At 33.7% G+C, this 21,940-nt stretch overlaps 1 protein-coding gene across 4 annotated transcripts in view; it reads right to left on the bottom strand.

Annotated features, from left to right (window-relative positions):
- Positions 1–21,940, bottom strand: part of TMEM131 (transmembrane protein 131) — a 236,478-nt gene that overhangs the window by 63,680 nt on the left and 150,858 nt on the right. For all 4 annotated transcript variants that reach the window (XM_074213733.1, XM_074213734.1, XM_074213735.1 and 1 more), the window contains exons 5-7: positions 19,444–19,567; positions 17,175–17,291; positions 4,245–4,367 (exon numbers count right to left, since the gene is read on the bottom strand). In XM_074213733.1, coding sequence (XP_074069834.1) covers positions 4,245–4,367; positions 17,175–17,291; positions 19,444–19,567 — 364 coding nt within the window. The remainder of the gene's footprint in view (positions 1–4,244; positions 4,368–17,174; positions 17,292–19,443; positions 19,568–21,940) is intronic.

Raw genomic sequence — 21,940 nt, 5'->3', positions numbered from 1 at the left:
ATGGTCAGTGAGATGAAACTGACTCCTAAAAAAATTCCAAAACTGATCATTAAAGAATTGATGAACATTTAGAAAAGGAAACAGTGATTCCAAAAAGCCAACAAGGCTTCATCAAGAACAGGGGAGATAAGACTAACCTAATCTTTTTTAACAAGATCACCAAGATTCTAGAGGGAGACAACATTATCACTGGTTTTTCTAGACCTTAAAAGTTTTTGATTAAGTATCTTATAAAATTTTTGTGGAGAAGTTGGAGAGTGATAGATTAAATGATAATGTAAATAAGAAGAATCCTTAGCTGGTTAGATGCCTGGACCAAAAGATGCTATCAATATGGCAAGAAATCTCATGTGGAGGACCACAGAGATCAGAGGTCAATCTAGTGCAGTTTAGTATTTTTATTAATGACTTGAATAAAAGCACAGATGATATTTGCATCAAATTTTCAAATGATACAAAACTGAAATGGAAATCAAATGCAATAGAGATGAGGCTCTAAAAGGATCTAGATAGACTAGAGCATAGGATAGAATTTAATTAAGAAGAAATTAAATTAGGGATAAAAATAAAGCCCAGCATTTGAATACAAAAATCATGTTTGAAAATAGAATATGGAAAAGGGATATAGATAGATAGTAGTTTTCTGAAGATCTGCAGGTGTAAGTGGATTGTAAGCTTAATTTAAGTTTAGTAGTTTGATGTGACAGAAAATAATGCAAACTTAGACTATGTCCAGAGAGCCGTAACTTCCAGGAATAGGGAGGTGACAGAAAGCCCTCACTTAGACTTCAAATGGAATACTCTATCTGGTTTTGGCTATCACAACTGAGAAGCTGTAGAATGTTCAGAGGAGTAAATGGCCTTTCCAATCCATGATATACATGAAAATCATTCAAAAGATCTGGGCATGTTTAACCTGGAGAAAAGAAGAATATGGGGACATGATAATTGTCCTCATGCAAAAGTCAGAAGAATACCTGATTAGGTATGTTAGAGAGTGGGTTCTTTTTGTCTATGGATTGGACTAGATGGTTAGTGAAGTTCCTTCCAATTTTGAAATTCTGGGATTCTTGTTCATTTTTTAGCTTAGTTCTAACTAGCTGGTAAATTGACTAAGCACAGGAAAAATTATGAAATGATTCTGACACTAGTAATCAGTCAATTTCAGTCTTTGATCTTCAACATATCCAATACTTTCTGTTATTTCTTAATGCCAATCCAAGAAAGAATGCCACAAGAACAATGTATACTGAATATCAAGCTATAAATTGACATGAAATAGAGAATTCTAGGAAGGAGGGAAGAGGAAGAAATAAGAATTCATTAAGCACTAAGCATGATTGCCTTATTTGGGAGGTAGATGCTATTATTATCCTTATTTCACAGTTGAGGAAACTGAGACAGACAGAGGTTAAGTGACTTGCCCAATCACACAATAATAGTAGGTGTTGCAGGCAGTGACTCAATGGATAAAAATGGATTTTCCACTAAGATTACACCAGTAACTAAAAGAAATGAAGCAGGAGATATATAAACTGTAGGAAAAGTTAGGAAGGAGAATAAAAAGTTTAGAAGTAAAGGGAGTTAGTCTTACAGACTTTGAAAATAAAGAGAAGACCAGACAAGAAGTAAATGACTCCATAAGAAAAAGAAATATTAGGACAAAATGAAAAGAGCATGATGACGATGATATATTTGTCCTTTATTCTCAAAGATCATATCTGGAGGATGTCATGACAAGCACGTGAATTGAGTTTGAGGGAGGGTGTGCTGTGCTAGGTCACCATCCTCACTTCCTCCTCCAGAGCCATCTGGGTTCAGTGGTCAGATATGAATCAGGATGACTGCAGATGGTCCTGGATGCGAGGCAATCCAAAGTCACACAATTAGTATGTGTCAAGTGTCTGAGGCCAGATTCAAACACCTGTCTTCCTGACTCCAAGGCCAGTGCTCTATCCACTGTGCAATCTAGCAGCCCATCATATAAGCAGGTAAGGTGTTTATATATGCATACAGATGCACATATAAGACACACACACACACACACACACACACACACACACACACAGGGGCAGTTAGATGGTGCAATGGATAGAGCACTAGCCTTGGAGTCAGTAGGATAAGAGTTCCGATCTGGTCTCAGACACTTGATTATTACTAGCTGTGTATGACCTTGGGTAAGTCCACTTAACCCTGATTGCCATGCATCCAGGGACATCTCCAATTGTCCTGATTCATATCTGGCTATTTGACCCAGATGGCTCTGGAGGAGAGAATGTGAGGCTGGTGACTTAGCACAGCCCCCCTTCACTCAGATCTGATTCATGTGCTTGTCATGGCATCATGTTCCTGATATTATAATGTTCTTCAACAAAAATGAAGGACAAACATTATATACCTAGGTGTAAAAAAAAAAGAAACATACATTTTATATATATATATATATTTATATATACGAAATGCATATGCACTTGTTTGTATACATACACATATGTACACACATACAGGAGCATTATAGTTAATTCCTTTTCATTATAAAGCTCGAATTAAGATCTGTGGTCAGAAGAATATATTTCATTATTATTGATTTTTTTCCTAATAGTGGATAGTGGTAGTAGGAGGAGGGAGGAAAGACCATGAGTTTGAATGTATGTAATACTACTCCTCTGCTGCAGTGTGCAACAGCTTATGCTACATGCTTTGGCAAAAGGGAACAATATTTCATCTTTGACTTCAGACCTTTCCAAAAATAGCTAGGGGGAAAATAACAGTTGTATGTAGGTGGGGGTTCTTTGAAGATCTGTTACAGAAGCTAGCCAAAACAAGGATATTCTATTACCTAAGGAGACAAAATGACAACAATTTATCAGTAGGAATGGCAGGACAAAAAAAGGTTTATTATATCTTCCTTGTGTTACTTATGTAGTGTGTAAGATGTTGGTTTCAATAGCACCTTTCTTTGACAAATGATGCTTATTTAACTAAATGAATTAATCTTATGAAGTACTTATTTTGGTTAAGTCACCCTAGCATCCTGTCAGCATCTTCCATGTCAAAGTTGGGAAAAAATTCCACAAATAACATGGAAAGCAATTCCTATTTATTCTAGATTATCCTTCTTTATCAGGGACTGAATATCTGATGAACAGAATATTCAGGTACTTTGTATTTTCCTAATTTTTCTTCAGACCATTTTGCCACTTAGTCCTACCTCTAGTATAGGGTTCTAAGTGGAGAACAATATTTTTGTTTTTATACCTTTTTTTTGCAGCCTGAAAAAACTTAGTGGGCCAGATAATATTTATCATATAAGCAACCATATGTAGGTTGCTATGATCTACTTTGGCTTCGCCAGATTAAAGTGAAGGTTCTCAAGACACTCAGAATTAAATCTCTAGATTTTAATAAAACAGATTTGTATACATTTTGGATTCTTGGAACCTTTTCAGAAGCTTACTTGTATGGTGTATATCATGATACCTTAGTAAACCAGGGTACTAAGTTGGAGACAGGAAATAGTCTTCTACTTTGGTTTGAAGAAATTCTTAAGTATCAATATCATGTTCAAAGTGAACATAAAATGGAAGGCTAAAAAAGTATAGATGATAATGAGCCACAATAGTAATAAATGTTAAGAGTGGGATTGGTGTTTGGAACTGAAGAAAGGGAAATGATTGGAGATTACTGGTAATTCCTGGACACATTTCTGCTCCAGCACTGAATGAAGGAAAATGTTGTTTATATTTTCCCATTAGCAATTTTTTTATTGCTAAGTAGCACCAATGAAAGATCATTGAAATAAGAAACTGAACTTAAAATTTATTTACCCAAAAACATACCCAAGCCCTGGAAGAGCCATGTCTTCATTTGAACTCAATTATGAAAGAAAACCTGATTATGTTTATACTGGGAGAAAAAGAACTTATTATCCTAGGAGGAAGAAATTTTAAATGATAGAAAATGGCTTTTAAAATAAACTATGTAGTATTTTTCATTGCAGACCCATGCAGCTACAGAATTATTTCAAGTTAATTTAAGCCAAAGAAAGATCTTAAAAATCATTCTTTTATTATAATGAAAACAAATCAAAATATGCTGAAAAAAGCAATATTTTCAATATAAACAAATGAAGTCTTTAAAATTCTCTATTCCTAACTTCTAAGAACTGGGGTAATTTCTTTAATCTTTCAGTTTTCAAGTAATTTTTTTCAGCAAGATCATATAAGTTATCAAAATGTACTCACCTGTAAAGGTTCACTGTGAGGATTGTGTATATTGATTATAGGTGAAAAACTGCTATTTACAGGAACTCTGGCCCCAATAAATGGCCGCAATCTATATGGGTTTGGAACACCAACACCAAATACCTGTTTCAAATGAGAAAAAAAGAGAAGCAATTAAGACATCTCTCTAGTACTTTAATTTATCTAGAAAGAGACTCAAGAGACAAGCAGTGTTGTGAAGCAGATGGAGTGTTAGTCTCAGTCAGGAAGACATGAGTATCATGTCATTTCTCCAAAACATACCAATTGTATGATTCTCGCAAATCACTCAACATAGTCTGAGTGCTTGACATGGTAGGTGATTATTAAATACTTACTGATTAATGGTTATACTTAAGGTGCTGACTTTCATTGGTAAAGGGAATTTTGTCTTATTGAAGTACTTCCAATCACTGAAATGACAGACCTTCCCAATCTCTATTGTATAACTATGATTAACCTTAAAGAAAATGTTTTTAATTTTCAATAGGAAAATCTAATTAGTTCTCTTTCTTTAATCATATACACACATATACATATGCAAGTGTGTGTTTGTTACACCATATATTTATAATGTTTGACTCACATTTTTGTACTATTATTATTTTTATTATATGGTCATTAAGAATTAAAGTGACACTTATATGCATTTTTATTTACATATTGTCACCCAACAGCCAACTTAGAATGTGAGCTTCTTGAGGGCAGGAAGCTTATTTTTGTCTTTCTTTGGATTCTTAGTACAGTAAATAGCATATAATATGGGCTTATTTCTTTAATCTATTTTTACATGTAACAAATATTTTAATACCCACTTTGTACACAGCACCAAACAACTAAATGTTGATAGATATATAGAGAAGAATAGAATGGAAGAAATAACAAAATAAATCAACATACCCAAAAGTTTTCCCTACTTTCACACCACCCCAGCCTACCATTATAATCATTTTACTGGTATACTATTTTATCATATTTCACAGATAGTATTTTTTTTAATAGACTGAAGTTTTGTGCCTATCCTGCCTCAAGCAAATATACTGGTAAAATTTTTTTCAACAAAATGTGCTTAAGTTGTATCTATCATTTTTTTGGGGGGGAGGGTAATTCTTACAATTTTTCATTACTATTATTTCTGTTATGGTGATCTGTGATCAGCATCTTTAGTGTTACTATTATAATTGTTTGGGGCAGTTTGGACTAAGACAAATAACATAATCAATAAATGTGTGTGTTTTGACTGTTTCACCAAATGACTGTTTTCTCGGTCTCTCTCCTTGGGTCTCCCCTATCCCTCAGACATAGTATTGAAATTAGTACAATTAATAACTCTAAAATGGCCTTTTAACTATTCCAGTAAAAGGAAAAGTCAATAGATGAAGCAAACTTCATTGTTTTCTTATTTTAAGAAATTGCCACAGCCACCCCAAACTTGAACAACTACTACTCTGATCAGCCAGCAGCAATCAACACTGAAGCAAGATTCTCTACCAGCAAAAAGATTTTGACTTACTTGAAGGTTTGGAGATTTATATAAATTTTAAATGTCTGATGTGGACTTTTAAGAAGCTTCTTAGCCAAAGGGAAGAGAAAGCTGTGCCCAGAAAAGCTCAAGATTTCTGGTTTCTAAGAAGCATTAAGTATCAAACTATAAACAATGTTCTTAGCATTTTAAAAAAAATACTAAAATTTTTTTAAAAAGTATTTTTAATTTAGGTTATGTACATTTTTAAAAGAATATATAATGCAAATGTAACTTTTACATTGGGGGAAATTGAGATTTCTCTGACTCTCTTTATCATGATATTTACTTTATTACAGTAGTCTGAAATTGAACCCACAACCTGAGGTATGCTTGTATACTTTTTTACAGCATTTTATAATATTCAGGTTGAATCAGGAGACCTACACTAAAAAGTTTAAATGAATTTTTCTATCCCCAAGGCAAAATTGATTAGTACTCTATTAAGAGGTTTTTGTAAAGACAATGACTATGAAATTTCAAATATCTACCAAGTACATTGGGCAGTCAAATTAAATACAAAAATGAATAATTAACAAATTAAGAGCTTGGCTGGTCATAAAGTAACTGCTGCAAATCTCAAAGAGTGAGATTTGGATTTATAAACTAAAGACATATAAACTTTATTTGCTTCAAAATAGATAAACCATAAGTATCTTTCAAAAGATACACCTATACATCAATTTGATTTAAACAATTCTGTTGATCACTTTAGTCTGTTACTTTGGCTTCCAAATATATTACTCATTCCTGCTCTACTTAGAGAACTATCCCTTGTTTTAAAAAAGAGAGAGAGAGAGAGAGAGAGAGAGAGAAAGTTTTGCAAAACTAATTGCCATATCTTTGAAGACTGAGTGTAATGTTCCAAATCTATAGTCTCTCAACTTTGTAAAGGGGGGGGGGGGGCGCGGTGGCTAGGTGGTGCAGTGGATAGAGCACCCGCCCTGGAGTCAGGAGTACCTGAGTTCAAATCTGGCCTCAAACACTTAATAATTACCTAGCTGTGTGGCCTTGGGCAAGCCACTTAACCCCCATTGTCTTGCAAAAACTTAAAAAAAAACTTTGTAAGAGGGAGCTAAATACACTTATTTTCTCATTTTTTTCAAGTCTCATTATTTTACTCAGTGTTCAGTTTCACGGTAATTTTTCTTTCAATCTGCAATACCCCCCCACACATACACAATGCAATGTATACATATTTCAATCTGCAATACATATATATACACTCTGCTTTTGCTTACTTCTAATGCTTTTCTAAATCATATTTATCATTTCCCAAATGATAACCCAAATCATCATAACCCAAATCATTGCAATATACAGCTATTTAGAAATTAAATAATCAATGGATATTGACTTTGATCTCAGGTTTTTAATGGAAAAAAGTATATTTTATATAAAAAGTTTATTTATTTAAAATTTTGTTAATGTAAATTTTTAGAAACACAATTTTTCATCCTGAAAACTTTCAGCTTGCATTACATAGATTTTGGTAAGGCACATCACAACTCTAATTATCATTCACATACTTATTGGTTTCTCGAATAAATTTTTGACCTATTCCATGATTAGTATGTCAATAATCTATGGCTTCCTTTTGGGCAATTCTAATCAAAGTCTAGATTTTTTTGCTTGAGTTCCTTTTATTAATCAAATTTTTAATTATGCTTTATCGGACTAGTCTGTTTAGTACTTCTGCTTTATTACATTTACTTAAGTTTCTCCTGAACACATGGTCTACTTTAAAAAGACAGCAAATTGGGTGACTAGGTGGCGCAGTTGATAGAGCACCAACCCTGGAGGTCAGGAGTACCTGAGTTCAAAATCTGACCTCAGACACTTAATTACCTAGGTGTGTGGCCTTGGGAAAGCCACTTAACCCCATTTGCCTTGCAAAAAAAAAAAAACCCTAAAAAAAAAGATAGCAAATCATACTGCGAAATACTTATATTCTTTAATATTCACATTTAAAGTCACTGTAAGTTTTTCAGATCCAAAATCTGTAATTGTTTATTTGGTTTAACTTATTTCTTTTTTACTTAAATCTTTCTTAGATTAGTCCAACTCTGGAGGGAGATTAAAATGACCTATATTTATGGCAATAATTCTGTTTTTTTAAAATTCAGTCAGCTTTTTCTTTAAGATTTTATAGTAGCTATCTCATTTTGTGTATATATGCTTAACATCTGATACTGATTCATTATATATAGCTCCTTCATGTATAATCTAATTTTCATTATTTCATCATTTAGTTTTTCTCTCTTGATATTTTGAATTTTTATTTTTGTCTGATAGGATGATCGCAATTCCTGTTTTTTTATTTTTTTAATTCATCTGAACAGTAAATGTTCCTATCTCATTTTCATTCTATTTTCCAGAAATTAAAAAAAAAATTTAAATTCAATTTTATTTCACATAATCCTAAAGTTTTAAAGTCTCCAGAGCTTTCCCCATCTAGGATATGAAACAAACCTCTTAACAGAAATCCCACCCACAAAACCCAGAAAGAAAAGCGAGGAGAAAGAACATCTACCTCAGGATTTTTCTTCTGCAGCCTTGGGTAAATCCAGGCTCAAAGGGTGGATCAGCCCAGGATCAATCAGATTAGCAGCTGAATTGGAAACAGGGAGCCAGAGGGCCTGAGAACCAGAATTGGTTGATCAGTGGCTGGGTTAGACCACTTGGGGCTTAAGTCAAGTAGGGAGCAGAGGCACTGGTGTTGGTGCTGGTGCTGTCCCTCTGGACCTTGCCGACAGGGCTGGGGGGAGAGTTCCCATGCAGGAGAGCTGCAGACACCATCCCTGGGCTCCTCTGGTCTGAGGAACTCTGAGTCCATGACTCCATTGTGGCTGAGGTCTCTTCGGAGAACAAACACAATCACAGACTACTGCCTCAGGCATAGGTGTGTGAGCAGAAGAACCAGCCCAGCTGACAATAGGGAGAGGGATGACCTCACCCCAGGGTAAAGCCCATCAATGATTGAAGATGAAAGTATTCAATAGCTTCAATTGCTCCTTTCAAGCTAAGGGATAAGGCCTCAATCAAGGTCACAGACACTCCTGAGAAAGCAACCAGCATCTCCTACTGGCCAGGCAGAGAAATTGTACTCAGTGAGTAAAGCTTCTAGGGATCCCAAAACCCTGTGAACCAGCCCCTCCCCAACTCAAGGTCTTAGCAAAATGAAGAAAGGTCAGCGGAAAGGTGGATCCATAGAAAAATTCTTGGAAAAGACCCTAACTCAGAGAGACCTAGAACATCTGAGGAGAATATGATCTGGTCTCCAGCACAGAAAGACTTCCTTGAAGAAATAAGGAAGGAGTTGAAAAATCTACTGGAAAATTTGGGAGAGACAATGCCATGTAGAAAAGAAAACAAATCTTTAGAAAATGCAACTGGTCAAATATAAAATAAGAATAAATCTCTCAGATCCTCAATTAGACAAAAACAAAATGAAAATAATTCTTTCAGATCCTCAATTGGGCAAATGCAAAAAGAAAATAATTCTCTCAAAACCTCAATTGATCAAATAGAAAGCTCTCTGAAAAGTAGAATTGACCAATTGGAAAAGGAGTTGTAAAAGGTTAATGAAGAAAACTCCTCCCTAAAAAAAAAGGAAGCCCTACAGAAATTAATGACTTCATGAGACGGCAAGAGCCTGTTAAACAAAATCAAAAAATAGAAAAAAATAGAAGAAAATGTAAAATACCTCATGAGCAAAACAACTGACCTTGAGAATAGGTCGAGGAGGAGCAATCTGAGAATTATTAAGAGTTCCTGAAAACATTGAAGAGAAAAAAAAAGCCTGAACTTAATATTACAGGATCTAGTGATGGAAAAATGCCCTGATATCATGGAACCAGAGGGCAAAGTAGTTATTGAAAGAATACATCAATCCCCACCAGAAAAAGATGCTAAAAAGAAAACACCAAGGAATGTTGTGGCCAAATTCCAGAACTATCAGATAAAAGAGAAAATCCTGCAAGCAGCCAGAAAGAAACAATTTAAATATCAAGGAGCCACAGTAAGGATTACTCAGGACCTGGCTGCATCAACATTAAGGGATTGAAGGACCTGGAACAAGATATTTTGAACAGCAAGGGAGCTTGGAATGCAGCCAAGAATCCACTATCCTGTAAAGTCCAGCCTTCTCTTCCAGGAAAAAAAGACATTTAATGAAATGGAAGAATTCCAAAAATTCCTGATGAAAAGACTAAAGCTAAATAGAAAATCTGGACATCAAACAGGAGGTTCAAGAGACACATGCAAAGGTTAAAGGGGGGGGGGAGGGCGAAAAAAGAAAAAAACCCCCATCATCCAATAAGATGAAACTGGCTACATCTCAGCATGGGGGAAAAGATTCTCATAAATCTTGAGAATTATAACTCTAGCAGAGAATATACCTAGCCAGAAGTGATGGACATTCATGACCTATCCATGAGACTGCTATCCAATGGGATGAAACTGACTATAACCCCACTTGGGAGAAAGACTCTAATAACTCGCAAGAATTTTAACTCTATTAGATAGAATATACAGAACTGGAAGGGACAGACACTCAGAAGTTTCTATGACTCAGATAGAATAATCTAAAAAACACTACCTCCTTAAAAAGGGGGAAAGGAAGGAGATGGGAGGAGGGAGGGGATTGAATGGGGTAAATTATTACACTAAGAGGTACAAAATACCTATGGTAATAGAGGGGAAGAAGGGAGGAGATGAGAAAAACCTGAATCTTTTTCTCATCAAACTTGGCTTAAAGTCAACATACACATACTCAGTTAACTTAAAAAACATCTAACCTTTCAAGTATTAAAAGGGGAAAAGGGGAGGGGGGGACAGAGAATGGAGGAGAAAGGGGAACTAACAAAAGGAAGGGAAAGGAAAAGGAAAAATTTCAGAAAAGGGGAAATAAAGGGGAAGGGGTGATATAGGAGGGCAAACACACTGAAGGGGGGTGGTATTCAGAAATAAAATACTAGGGAATATGGATAAAGGGAGGGGAAGGGGGAAAAAAAGGAAGGAAATGATATCCTCCTAAAAGGTACCATAGACAATAAAGTTATTTCAATACTGAATACACACACACACACACACACACACACACACACACACACACACCCACCCAATGGGATAGCATCCAAATTCTTAGAGGAGAAGGTCAAAGAAATACAGGAAAACATAGACAGCAAGACACTACTAGTGGGAGACCTCAACCTCCTGCTATCAGATCTAGATAAATCGAATCATAAAATAAACAAGAAAGAAGTTAAGGAGGTAAATAGATTGTTAGGAAAAACTAGATATGGTAGACTTATGGAGGAAATTGAATGGGGATAAGAAAGGATATACCTTTTTCTCATTGACCATGTACTAAGACATAAAAACCTAATGATCAACTGCAGAAAGGCAGAAATAGTGAAAAACACCTTTCTCAGATCACAATGTAATAAAAGTCATATGCAATATTGGGCCAAGGAGAAATAGACCCAGAACCAATTGGAAACTGAATAACTTCATTTTAAAGAATGAGTGGACCAAAAAACAATTTATAGAAAGAATTAATCATTTCATCCTAGATAATCACAATAATGTAATGAAAACAACATACTAAAACCTAAGGGATTCATTCAAAGCAGGTCTCAGGGGATATATTGTATCTTTAAATGCTTACATAAATAAATTAGAGAAAGAGGAAATCAATGAACTAAACATGCAACTAAAAAAATTAAAGAAATCAAAAATCCCCAATTAAATACCAAATTAGAAATTCTACAAATTAAAGGAGAAATTAATAAAAGCAAAAGCAAAAAAAACTATTGAATTAATAAATAAAACCAAAAGTTGGTATTATGACAAAACCAATAAAATTGATAAGCCTCTGGTCAATTTGATTAAAAAAAAGAAAGAAAACCAAATTGCTAGTATCATAAATGAAAAAGGTGAACTCACCACCAATGAGGAAGAAGTTAAAGTAATAATTCAAAATTATTTTGCCCAACTCTATGCCAATAATTGATAATCTAAGTGAAATGGATGAATATTTACAAAAACATAAGTTACCCAAGTGAAATGAAGAAGAGATTAAATACCTAAAGAACCCTATCTCAGAAAAAGAAATTCAACAAGCCATCATTGAACTCCCTAAGAAAAAATCTCCGGGGCCTGATGGATTCACAAGTGAATTCTACCAAATATTTAAGGAACAATTGGTTCCAATGCTACATAAACTCTTTGGGAAAATAGGGAAAGATGGAACTCTGCCTAACTCTTTCTATGAAACCAATATGATGCTGATATGTAAACCAGAAGAGTTAAAGCAGATAAAGAAAAGATAGACCTATCTCCGTAATACATAAAGATGTAAAAATCTTAAATAAAATCTTAGCAAAATGATTACAAGTTATCACTGGCATAATACATTATGATCAAGTAGGATTTATCCCAGGAATACAGGGTTGGTTCAGTATTAGGAAAACTGTTAGTATACTCAATTATATCAACAACAAACCTATCAGAAATTATATGATCATATCAATAGATCCTGAAAAAGCTTTTGACAAAATACAGCACCCATTGCTATTAAAAACACTCCAGTGTAGGAATAAATGGACTGTTCCTTACAATTATTAGCAGTATCTATCTGAAACCATCAACAAGCATTATATTCAATGGGGAAAGGCTAGAGACATTCCCAATAAGATCAGGGGTGAAACAAGGGTGCCCATTATCACCACTACTATTCATATCATATTAGAAATGTTAGCTTCAGCAATTAGAGAAGAAAAAGAAATTGAAGGAATTAGAATTGGGAAGGGAGAGACAAAACTCTCACTCTTTGCAGATGACATGAGGGTATACCTAGAGAATCCCAAGAAATTATCCAAAAAACTACTAGAAACAATTAGCAATTTTAGCAAAGTTCCAGGTTATAAAACAAACCCTCATGAATCCTCAACTTTTCTATATATATGTCTAGCAAGATACAGCAGGAAGAGCTAGAAAGAGAAATCCCATTCAAAGCAACCTCAGACAATATAAAATACCTGGGAGTCAATTTGCCAAGACAGACTCAGAAACTTTTTGAAAACAATTATAAAATACTTCTCACACAAATTAAATCAGATTTAAATAACTGGGCAAACATCAACTGCTCATGGATAGGTAGAGCTAATATAATAAAAATGACAATTATACCAAAACTAAGCCACCTGTTTAGTGCCCTACCAATCAAAATTCCAAAAAAAAGCACTTTAATGAGTTAGAAAAAGTTGTAAGTAAATTCATATGGAGAAATAAAAAGTCAAGAATTGCCAGTAATTTAATGAAAAAAAAGTGCAAAAGAAGGGGGCTTAGCCCTAACTGATCTAAAATTATGTTATAAAGCATCAGTCATCAAAACTGTTTGGTATTGGCTAAGAAAGAGTGGTGGACCAGTGGAATAGATTAGGTGTAATAGCGGGAGAAGATTATAGTAATCTGCTTGATAAACCCAAAGAGTCCAGCCATTGGGATAAAAACTCCCTCTTTGATTAAAAACTGCTGGGATAACTGGAAGTAATCTGCTGTTTGATAAACCCAAAGAGCCCAGCTATTGGGATTAAAAATTCTTTCTTCAATAAAAACTGTGGGGAAAATTGGAAGTTAATATGGCAGAAACTTGGATTAGACCAACACCTCATCACACCCATTACCAAGATAAGATCCAAATGGTTATAGGATTTAGACATAAAAAACAACACTATAAGCCAATTAGAAAATCAAGGACTAGTTTACCTGTTAGATCTATGGAAAGGGTAGTAGTTTATCACTAAGGAAGAGATGAAGATCATCACCAAAAACATACTAAATGATTTCGATTACATTAAATTAAAAAGCTTTTGCATAGATAAAACCACTGTAACCAAGATCAAAAGAAATGTAGTAAATTGGGAAACAATCTTTACAACTAATGATTCTGACAAAGGACTCATTTCTAAAATATACAGAACTGAGTCATATTTATATTTAAAAAAAAAGTCATTCCCCAATTGACAAATGGTCAAAGGATATGCAAAAACAATTTACAGATAAGGAGATCAAAGCAATTCACAGCCACATGAAAAATCACTCTAAATCATTAATTAATAGAGAATGCAAATTAAAGCTTCTCTGAGGTACCACCTTACACCTCTCAGACTGGCCAATATGAGCAGAAAGGATAATGATTATTGCTGGAAGAGTTGTGGGAAATCTGGGACACTATTACATTGTCTGTGGAGCTGTGAACTCATCCAACCTTTCTGGAGAGAAATTTGGAACTACACCCAAAGGGCAACAAAAATGAGAATACCCTTTGACCCAGCAATACCACTATTCGGCTTATACCCTGAAGAGATGATGAAAAGGGTAAAAACATCACTTATACAAAAATATTCATAGCAGCCCTGTTTGTGGTGGCAAAGAATTGGAAATCAAGTAAATGTCCTTCAATTGGGGAATGGCTTAGCAAACTGTGGTATATGTATGTCATAAAACACTATTGTTCTATTAGAAACCAGGAGATATGGGAATTAAGGAAAGCCTGGAGGGATTTGCATGAACTGATGCTGAGTGAGATGAGCAGAACCAGAAAAACACTGTACACCCTAACAGCAACATGGGGGTGATGTTCAACCTTGATGGATTTGCTTGTTCCATCAGTGTAACAATTAGGGACAATTTTGGGTTGTCGGTAATGGAGAATGCCATCTGTATCCAGATAAAGAGCCATGGAGTTTGAACAAAGTTCAAAGACTATTCCCTTTAATTTAGGGAAAAAATCCAGATATCTTATTGTCTGATCTTGTTATGTCTTAGACTTTTTGTTTCTTCTTTAAGGATATGATTTCTCTCTCATCACACTCAATTTGGATCAATGTACAACATGGAAACAAAGTAAAGATTGACAGATTGCTTTCCATGGGGGGTGGGGGGAGGTAAGTAAGATGGGGGAAAAATTTCAAAACTCAAAAACTCAAATAAAATCTTTAATAAAAATATTTTATCATGAACATTTCTCTTTCTCTCCTACATCCCCTCCAGAATGTTATTTTCTCCTTTTGTCTTCTTAGCCAATCTTATGGCTGTTAGGTAGTACCTCAGAATTGTTTAAATTTGCATTTCTCTAAATATTAGTGTTTTAAAGCATCCACCCTCCACCCTCCTCTCACCCTGACTAGTGATAGTTTAGGTTTTTTTCTTTGAAAATTGCTAAACCATAAACATTGACCATTTTTCAACTGAGTGGTGGCACTTATTCTTTCTTTCTTTCTTTTTTTTTAAGTTTTTGCAAGGCAATAGGGTTAAGTGATTTGCCAAAGGTCACACACCTAGGTAATTATTAAGGGTATGAGGTCACATTTGAACTCAGGTCCTCCTGACTCTAGGATTGGTACTCTATCTACTGTGCCAGCTGCCCTAGTGGCACCTATTCTTAGAAATTTTGCCCAGTTCCCTCTATATTTTAGAAGTGAGAGCTCTATCAGAGAAACTTGCTACAAAAATCACCAACTTTCCTGTTTTACTTTTTCTAATTTTGGCTGCATTGGCTTTTATTTATGCAACAACTTTTATTTTTATATAATAAAAAATATCCATTTTATTCCCTATGAACCTTTCTATCTTATTTGGTCATGAAGTTTCTCCTAAATCACCTTTTATGTTTAAATTATCTATCCATTTTGTTTATCTTTGTAAAACAGACCTAGTTGCTCTACAAATACTTTTCAGTTTTCCCAAGTTTTTTGTCAAGTACTTAGTCTTTGCCCCAGTATCTGAGCTCTTTGGGTTTAACCCAGATAAGGTTAAAGTTCTCATTTAACTCTGTATATTTTGTATCTAATTTGTCCACTGTTTAACCTCTTCATTTCTTATCTAGTAACAAATTTTTTATAATGATGATTATTTGACCCTCTTACCCCCATTTTGCCTGCTTGATTCCCATAATATTTTGACTTTAAATTCTTATAGTTTTTCAATGAAATATTCTATAAAATAATGTTAGTTTGACTAGTATGCCACTGAGTAAGTAAACTAATGTCAGGTGGTGTTAGCAGTTTTATTACATTGGCTTGACCTACCAACGAGCTATTAGTATTTCTTCAGTTATTTAGAGCTCTTTATTTGTGTGTGATGTTTTATGATTATGTTCATTCACTTCCTGTGTGTCTCTCTACAAGTTTCTGTCATGATTTTACATGAAATTTCTCTTTCGATCTCTTCCTGCTAAGCTTTGTTAGTACAGAAATGCTGATGGATTTATTTTAGATCTTTAGGCATTGTTACAGCTGTTAGTTATTTAAATTAGTTTTTCACTTGACTTCATAAGCACTACTACTTCCAGGATGATTTCAGAGGTCAGTTAGGATCTCTTTCTATTCCTTTGATGCCTTTTTGTTCCTTGGCACTGGAATATTCTCAATAAAGCTACTGCTTTTACCATTGTGGAGTACTCCTGGGCTTGTCTTCCTGTGTCCTTAGCTTCTACCTTCTTAAGCTACCCTAGAATGGAAAAATAACTCACTGTGACTTTTTCCCTAAATTTCCTGATTAGAATTCTGTCTGGAGTCTTTTCTATGTTGCTGTGGAAATAGAGAGCTAGGTAAATATTCTGACTCTCACTGCCATTTTGACCCCAGTCCTCCTTATTTTTATATTATTAGGTTCTTTTATTTTTAAACTTTCCCTAGGATCAAAAATTTTATTTTTCCTTCTTGAGGGCAGGTGTTTGTTTTGTATTGTTTGCATTTCCTTTTAAGCATTTTAAAAAATCACATTTCAAAGCTATCTTTTTTTTATGAGTGAATTCTTTTAGCCACCTTTATGTTCTCCTCTGAGCATTTCAAAAACATGGTACAATGACCCTTTTTCATTTCTTTCATATTCCATTCTTTTTTTCTAGGTCAACATTATCCCTAAGCATTCAGCTTGCTTACAAATCCTTCCCAATTGATAAAAAATTAAAAGAAAACCTTTGTGACAAAGGTGCAAAGTTAAGCCACACAAATTTCTACAGTGGCCCTGACCAAAAAGAAGTCATTATTTTTTAATGTGTTTCTTGTATAGACCAGATTTTTGTTTTTGTTTCTTACCTAGTCTGTCACTTATTTTAGTTTATTTAATATTTTAGTGCATTCACATTTGAAGATAATAACACTGGGCTTGTGTTTTCATTCATTTGTTTATTTCCAATTGATTCTGAATAATATTTATAAAAAAATAAGCTTTATGTGCTTTTGGATATTTGGTGGAAATACTTATCAAACAACGCAAGGGATCTTATTACTTTCAAATCTTAAAATGACCATCAAGTAAAAGAGTTAACAGTCAGGAAGATTTTCTGGAAAACAAATATGAATATCTTTTAATCTTACCTGGTATGTAAATACCCCATGATTAGATGTGTTAATAAATAAAGTATTTTCTACATTTCCCACTACTCTGGCAAGAAAAACTACATCAAATGATGTATTTCCTCCTGGAAGAATTTTCTGGAAAAAAAAAACAACACAACAATAAAATGCAGTCAAATCGAAGGGAGAAATTGCTACAACATATTTACTTACCTGACTATATAAACATAGTTAAAGTCAAAATGTTCTAAAATATGATACTTCTCCTTTGTCTTTTCTTTTTCTAGGATCCTTATTTGATTACCCAATTCAAGTTCATATCTCTTGGGAAATCATAACTGAGGATAGCCCAAAGGATTAATAGTTTTTTCTTCTCCTCTTCTCCTTTTAGCATGTAAGCATTGGACCCTCTTGTGCCCCTCTCTGAAGTTCTTTGGTATGTAATTTAATTTCTTTTGGTTCTTTGTAAAAGGTTCTTTTTGTTTAGGGGGCTCTGGAGCTTGGCATCCACAATTCTCAAGAAGTCAAACTTGGGTAAATAGGACTTTTCCTCCAGTGGATTTTGGGAATTGGGAGATGTTATTTTCATTTTAACTGTATTCATCGATTCCAAAACTTTCAAACAATTTTCTTTGATACTCTGAAGATCATCTTCAGTTTTTTTTATCATTCTTAAATGGGACATTAATGATTCTAAATTATCTCTGTGAGCCTTACTTGTTAGGTGGCACAATGGCTAGAATGTTATGTCTTAAGTCTGAAAGATCTGAGTTTAAGCTCGGCCCTAGACATGCATTAATGCATGATCTGGGAAAGCCTTTTAATTTGTTTGCCTCAGTTTCCTCATCTGTCTGAGTATCAAATGAGGTAATATTTGTAAAGCACAGTGCTCAACACATGGTAAATGCTTTATAATGTATTTCCCTATAATTCTTTGATTTTCCTGCCAGTTGAATTAAATGTTGTTAAAATTTCAGTTCTGTTTCCTACATTGTCATTATTGAAAATATTATTACTAAGGTAACGTTCTAATAGAAAACTATAATCAAATGCTATGAATTCATATTAATTTATAAATTAAGCAGTCATTTTTTAAATAAGTAAAAGGCACACAGATAAGCAAAACAGACACTGTACATTTGAAATAGGTATTACCCTAAATAAACAGCTCTTCAGGACTCAACTTTATTATGATTTAGTTATTATAAATCCAAATACTTTAATTTCAGTATTCTGCCAAATTTCTTCAAAGAATACTTTCAAGTTTATTTGACTGTTTTCAGTAACAAGTTGCTTTCAAATCTATACACTACTTCAATTACTGATCACACTAATGCTACACAATCATAATACAAAGGTCATATTTTTTCCATTTATATTTCTTAAAATGTTGATAGTAGCTTTGTTGCTGAAATTACCGGGAAGACCTAACTCAAATTTCTACTGAATTTTAGTATAAAAATATTTTAGGATTACTTCTACATCAAACCAGTCATCTCCAGGGTCTCCTTTGCAACCATAAGGCATATCTACTCATTTCCTTTGATATAACACAGATTTCATTCTACTTTTATCTTCTATTGCAACAGATATTACTGCAATAACTGTGATTACTTTCATAGTGATTTTAACTGCTTATATTGAAGATGTCAACTTTTACATGAATTGACTGTTTTGTTGCTTTTGCTGAATCTGAAGCTGGAGGATCTGGGTTTGAATGGCAGCTCTTTATTACCATTTGTTTTTGGTTAATCATTTAACCTCTTTGAGTCTCAATTTCCTCATCTATAATATAAAATGGGCATTGGATAAAATGTTTTCAAAGGTTTCTTCTAAATCTAAATCAATGATTCAAGAGATCAATAAGTATTATCTATGTGGGATGATTTAGTGTTTCAACCAAAGCACTTTGTTTAACCAAAGACCAGTTCATATAATAACCATAAAAATGATTACAACAGAAATTTTCTAAAGTTTTAAATTTTAAGATAAGCAATTGATTTATTAAGATGAAAATATTTTCAATTAAAAATGGAAATGACAAAATTCAGGGCATAAAGGACTCAAAGTTATTCCTGTGATTCTATTCCAGATTGCAATATTTTATGGTAAAAAACAATTAGCATTTAAGGAAGACTTAAGGATCTTGGATATTGAGAAAAATAAATTCTAGTACTAGGTTTAACACATTCTTTATCATTTTAACAAACTCTCATTTAAATAAAACTAAATTATTCACCAATAAAACCAAAATTTCAAACCTGAGTAAATTTACAACAGAAAAACTCACCCTATTTTGAAAAAATGATGCATGAAAATGTGATGTGGTAGCAGATATTGATACTAAAGTAATAGTTTCTTCAGAACTAGGATTATGAAGGTAAACTTTTTCCATTTTTGGCATGCCAACTGGTCTGTCAAAAAAAAAAGAGAAAGAAACAGGGCAAATGTTATAACAAAATTTCCCCAAACATTCATTTCTTTTTAAAAAAAAATGTATTGAGTTCTTCTTTAAGTTGACCTTTAATTCTGATTTATGTACCCCCCCACCCCACCAACCCCACACCCTGCAATGCTATCCCTTATCTTACAGCAAAACAATACAGAGAAAAAAATATAATTTAGTAAAACCCAACAACAATAAACTGACAATTTATGTAACAATGCACACCCATAGCTCTATTTCGTCAAAGGGATAGAGGTACATTTTCTCATTTATTCTTCAGGGTCTAGATTATTATAATTAATTACACAGCATTTAGTTTCTTTTTTTTTCCCTCCCCCTAGTTATTTTTTCCATTTACATTGTCAGAATCTTTTGTATACTATTTTGATGGTACTGTTTACTTCACTTTGTATTAGATCATATAGGTCTTCCCATATATCCCTAAATGATTTCTACTCTTCATTTCTTAAGATGCAGTAATATTCAACTGCATTCATGTAACATAACTTTCTTAGTCATTATCCAATCAAGAGACCTCTAATTCTAGTTTTTTTGCCACTACAAAATGTACCGCTATAAATATTTCTATGTAAATGACATCTTTTCCCCCGCTCTGACCTCCTCAGGGTTTAGGACTAAAAGTAGAATCATTGGATCAAAGAGTAAAGACATTTTAATTATCTCCTTGGCATATTTCCAAACTTTTCCAGAATTGTTAATTCAATTCACAGTTTGATTGACCATGTATCACTGTGCCTGTCATTCTGCACTCCATCTCCAGCATTGTCAATTCCCACCTCTTTTTTATCTTTGCCAATTTATTAGTTATGATGTTAAAAGGTTTTGCCTTACATTTCTATTATTTTAGTGATTTGTTACCATATAGTGATTATTAGTTTGCATTTATTTTTACATTTTGATTTAATTTAGTATTTTAAACACTTTTTTGAAAATTAAGTTCCAGATTCTTTCCCTCCCATCCACTCTTCAATCCCACCCATTAAGCAAGCAAAATACCAATTATATATATGAAATCATGCGAAATATATTTCTATATTAGCCATATTAGAAAAAAAAGTAAGAAAAATGAATAAAGTGAGAAAATTATACTTGTTTGCACTCATAGTGCATCTTTCTGGAGGTAAAGAGCTTTATTTCATCATGAGTCCTTTGAATTGTTTTGGATCATTGTATTGAGAGAACTGTAAAAAGTGACTTCATTTGGTAAAACTCTATTTTGTGAAGTAAATTTCATTTTGCTCTAAATTGCACCTGCTTGCTAATTATGAAAAATGAATGACATCCTATTTCACATAGGAAAAAGTCAACCTGCTTGCACTCTCTGCTCCCAACTCCTCAAACTTGCTCATTCCTCTCTCAACTTGTAAAGTCCCTTATCTTTCCTCCATTAGAAATCAGATTATTTAATCTTGTATCCTGGTTTATATCAGGTTCTTTCTTTTAATGAATAAAAATCTGTCTCCCTCTGTATTCAAGGTCCAGACACAAGCAGAGAAAATCCATTGCAGATTTGTTTTGCAAATAGTGCACATTGCTTAATAAATTGATTTCGTAGGAAGCTTTATTTCTTAAATTATTCCGGATTTTACCTGTCTCAGTATTGCTCAGAGTAGCCAAGTCTCTCATGGTTGATCATCATTGCACTGCTTTTACTGTGCACAATTATCTTCCAGTTTTTACTTCACTTTGTATCATTTCTCATGTTTTTCTCTGAAATCACCCCTCTTCATCATAATTATATGCCACAATTTGTTTGGCCATTTTCCAGTTCCTTCAATTTAAAATTCTTTGCCAATATAAAAAGGACTACTACAATGTGCATATAGATCATTCTCTTTTGGATATCGCTGGATCATAGTTTTATAGCCTTTTGGGCAATTCATAAATATTCTCCAGAATGATTGGACCAACTGACAACTATACCAACGTTTTATTAGTGCACCCAATTTCCCTCATTCCCTGTCTGATAGGTTTGAGTGGAACTTCAAAGATGTATTGATTTGTCTTTCTCTATTCAAGAGTAATTTAGAACATTTTTTTTTTTTTTGCAAGGCAATGGGGTTAAGTGGCTTGCCCGAGGTCACACAGCTAGGTAATTATTAAGTGTCTGAGGCCAGATTTGAACTCAGGTACTACTGACTCCAGGGCCGGTGCTCTATCCACTGCTCCATCTAGCCGCCCCAGTTAAGAACATTTTTAAGTGACTATAATTAGCTTTGCTTTCTTTTGAAAAACTGCCTGTTCATGTTTTTTTTTACCCTTTAACAACTGTTAAATAGATTTTTTTTTATAAATTTGATTGAATTTCTGAAATATTTGA

This window comes from Macrotis lagotis, chromosome 1 (genome assembly GCF_037893015.1).
Source record: "Macrotis lagotis isolate mMagLag1 chromosome 1, bilby.v1.9.chrom.fasta, whole genome shotgun sequence".
Lineage (NCBI taxonomy): Eukaryota > Metazoa > Chordata > Mammalia > Peramelemorphia > Peramelidae > Macrotis > Macrotis lagotis.
Note: the sequence above shows the minus strand (reverse complement) of the source record. Positions and strands in the feature narration are given on the sequence as shown.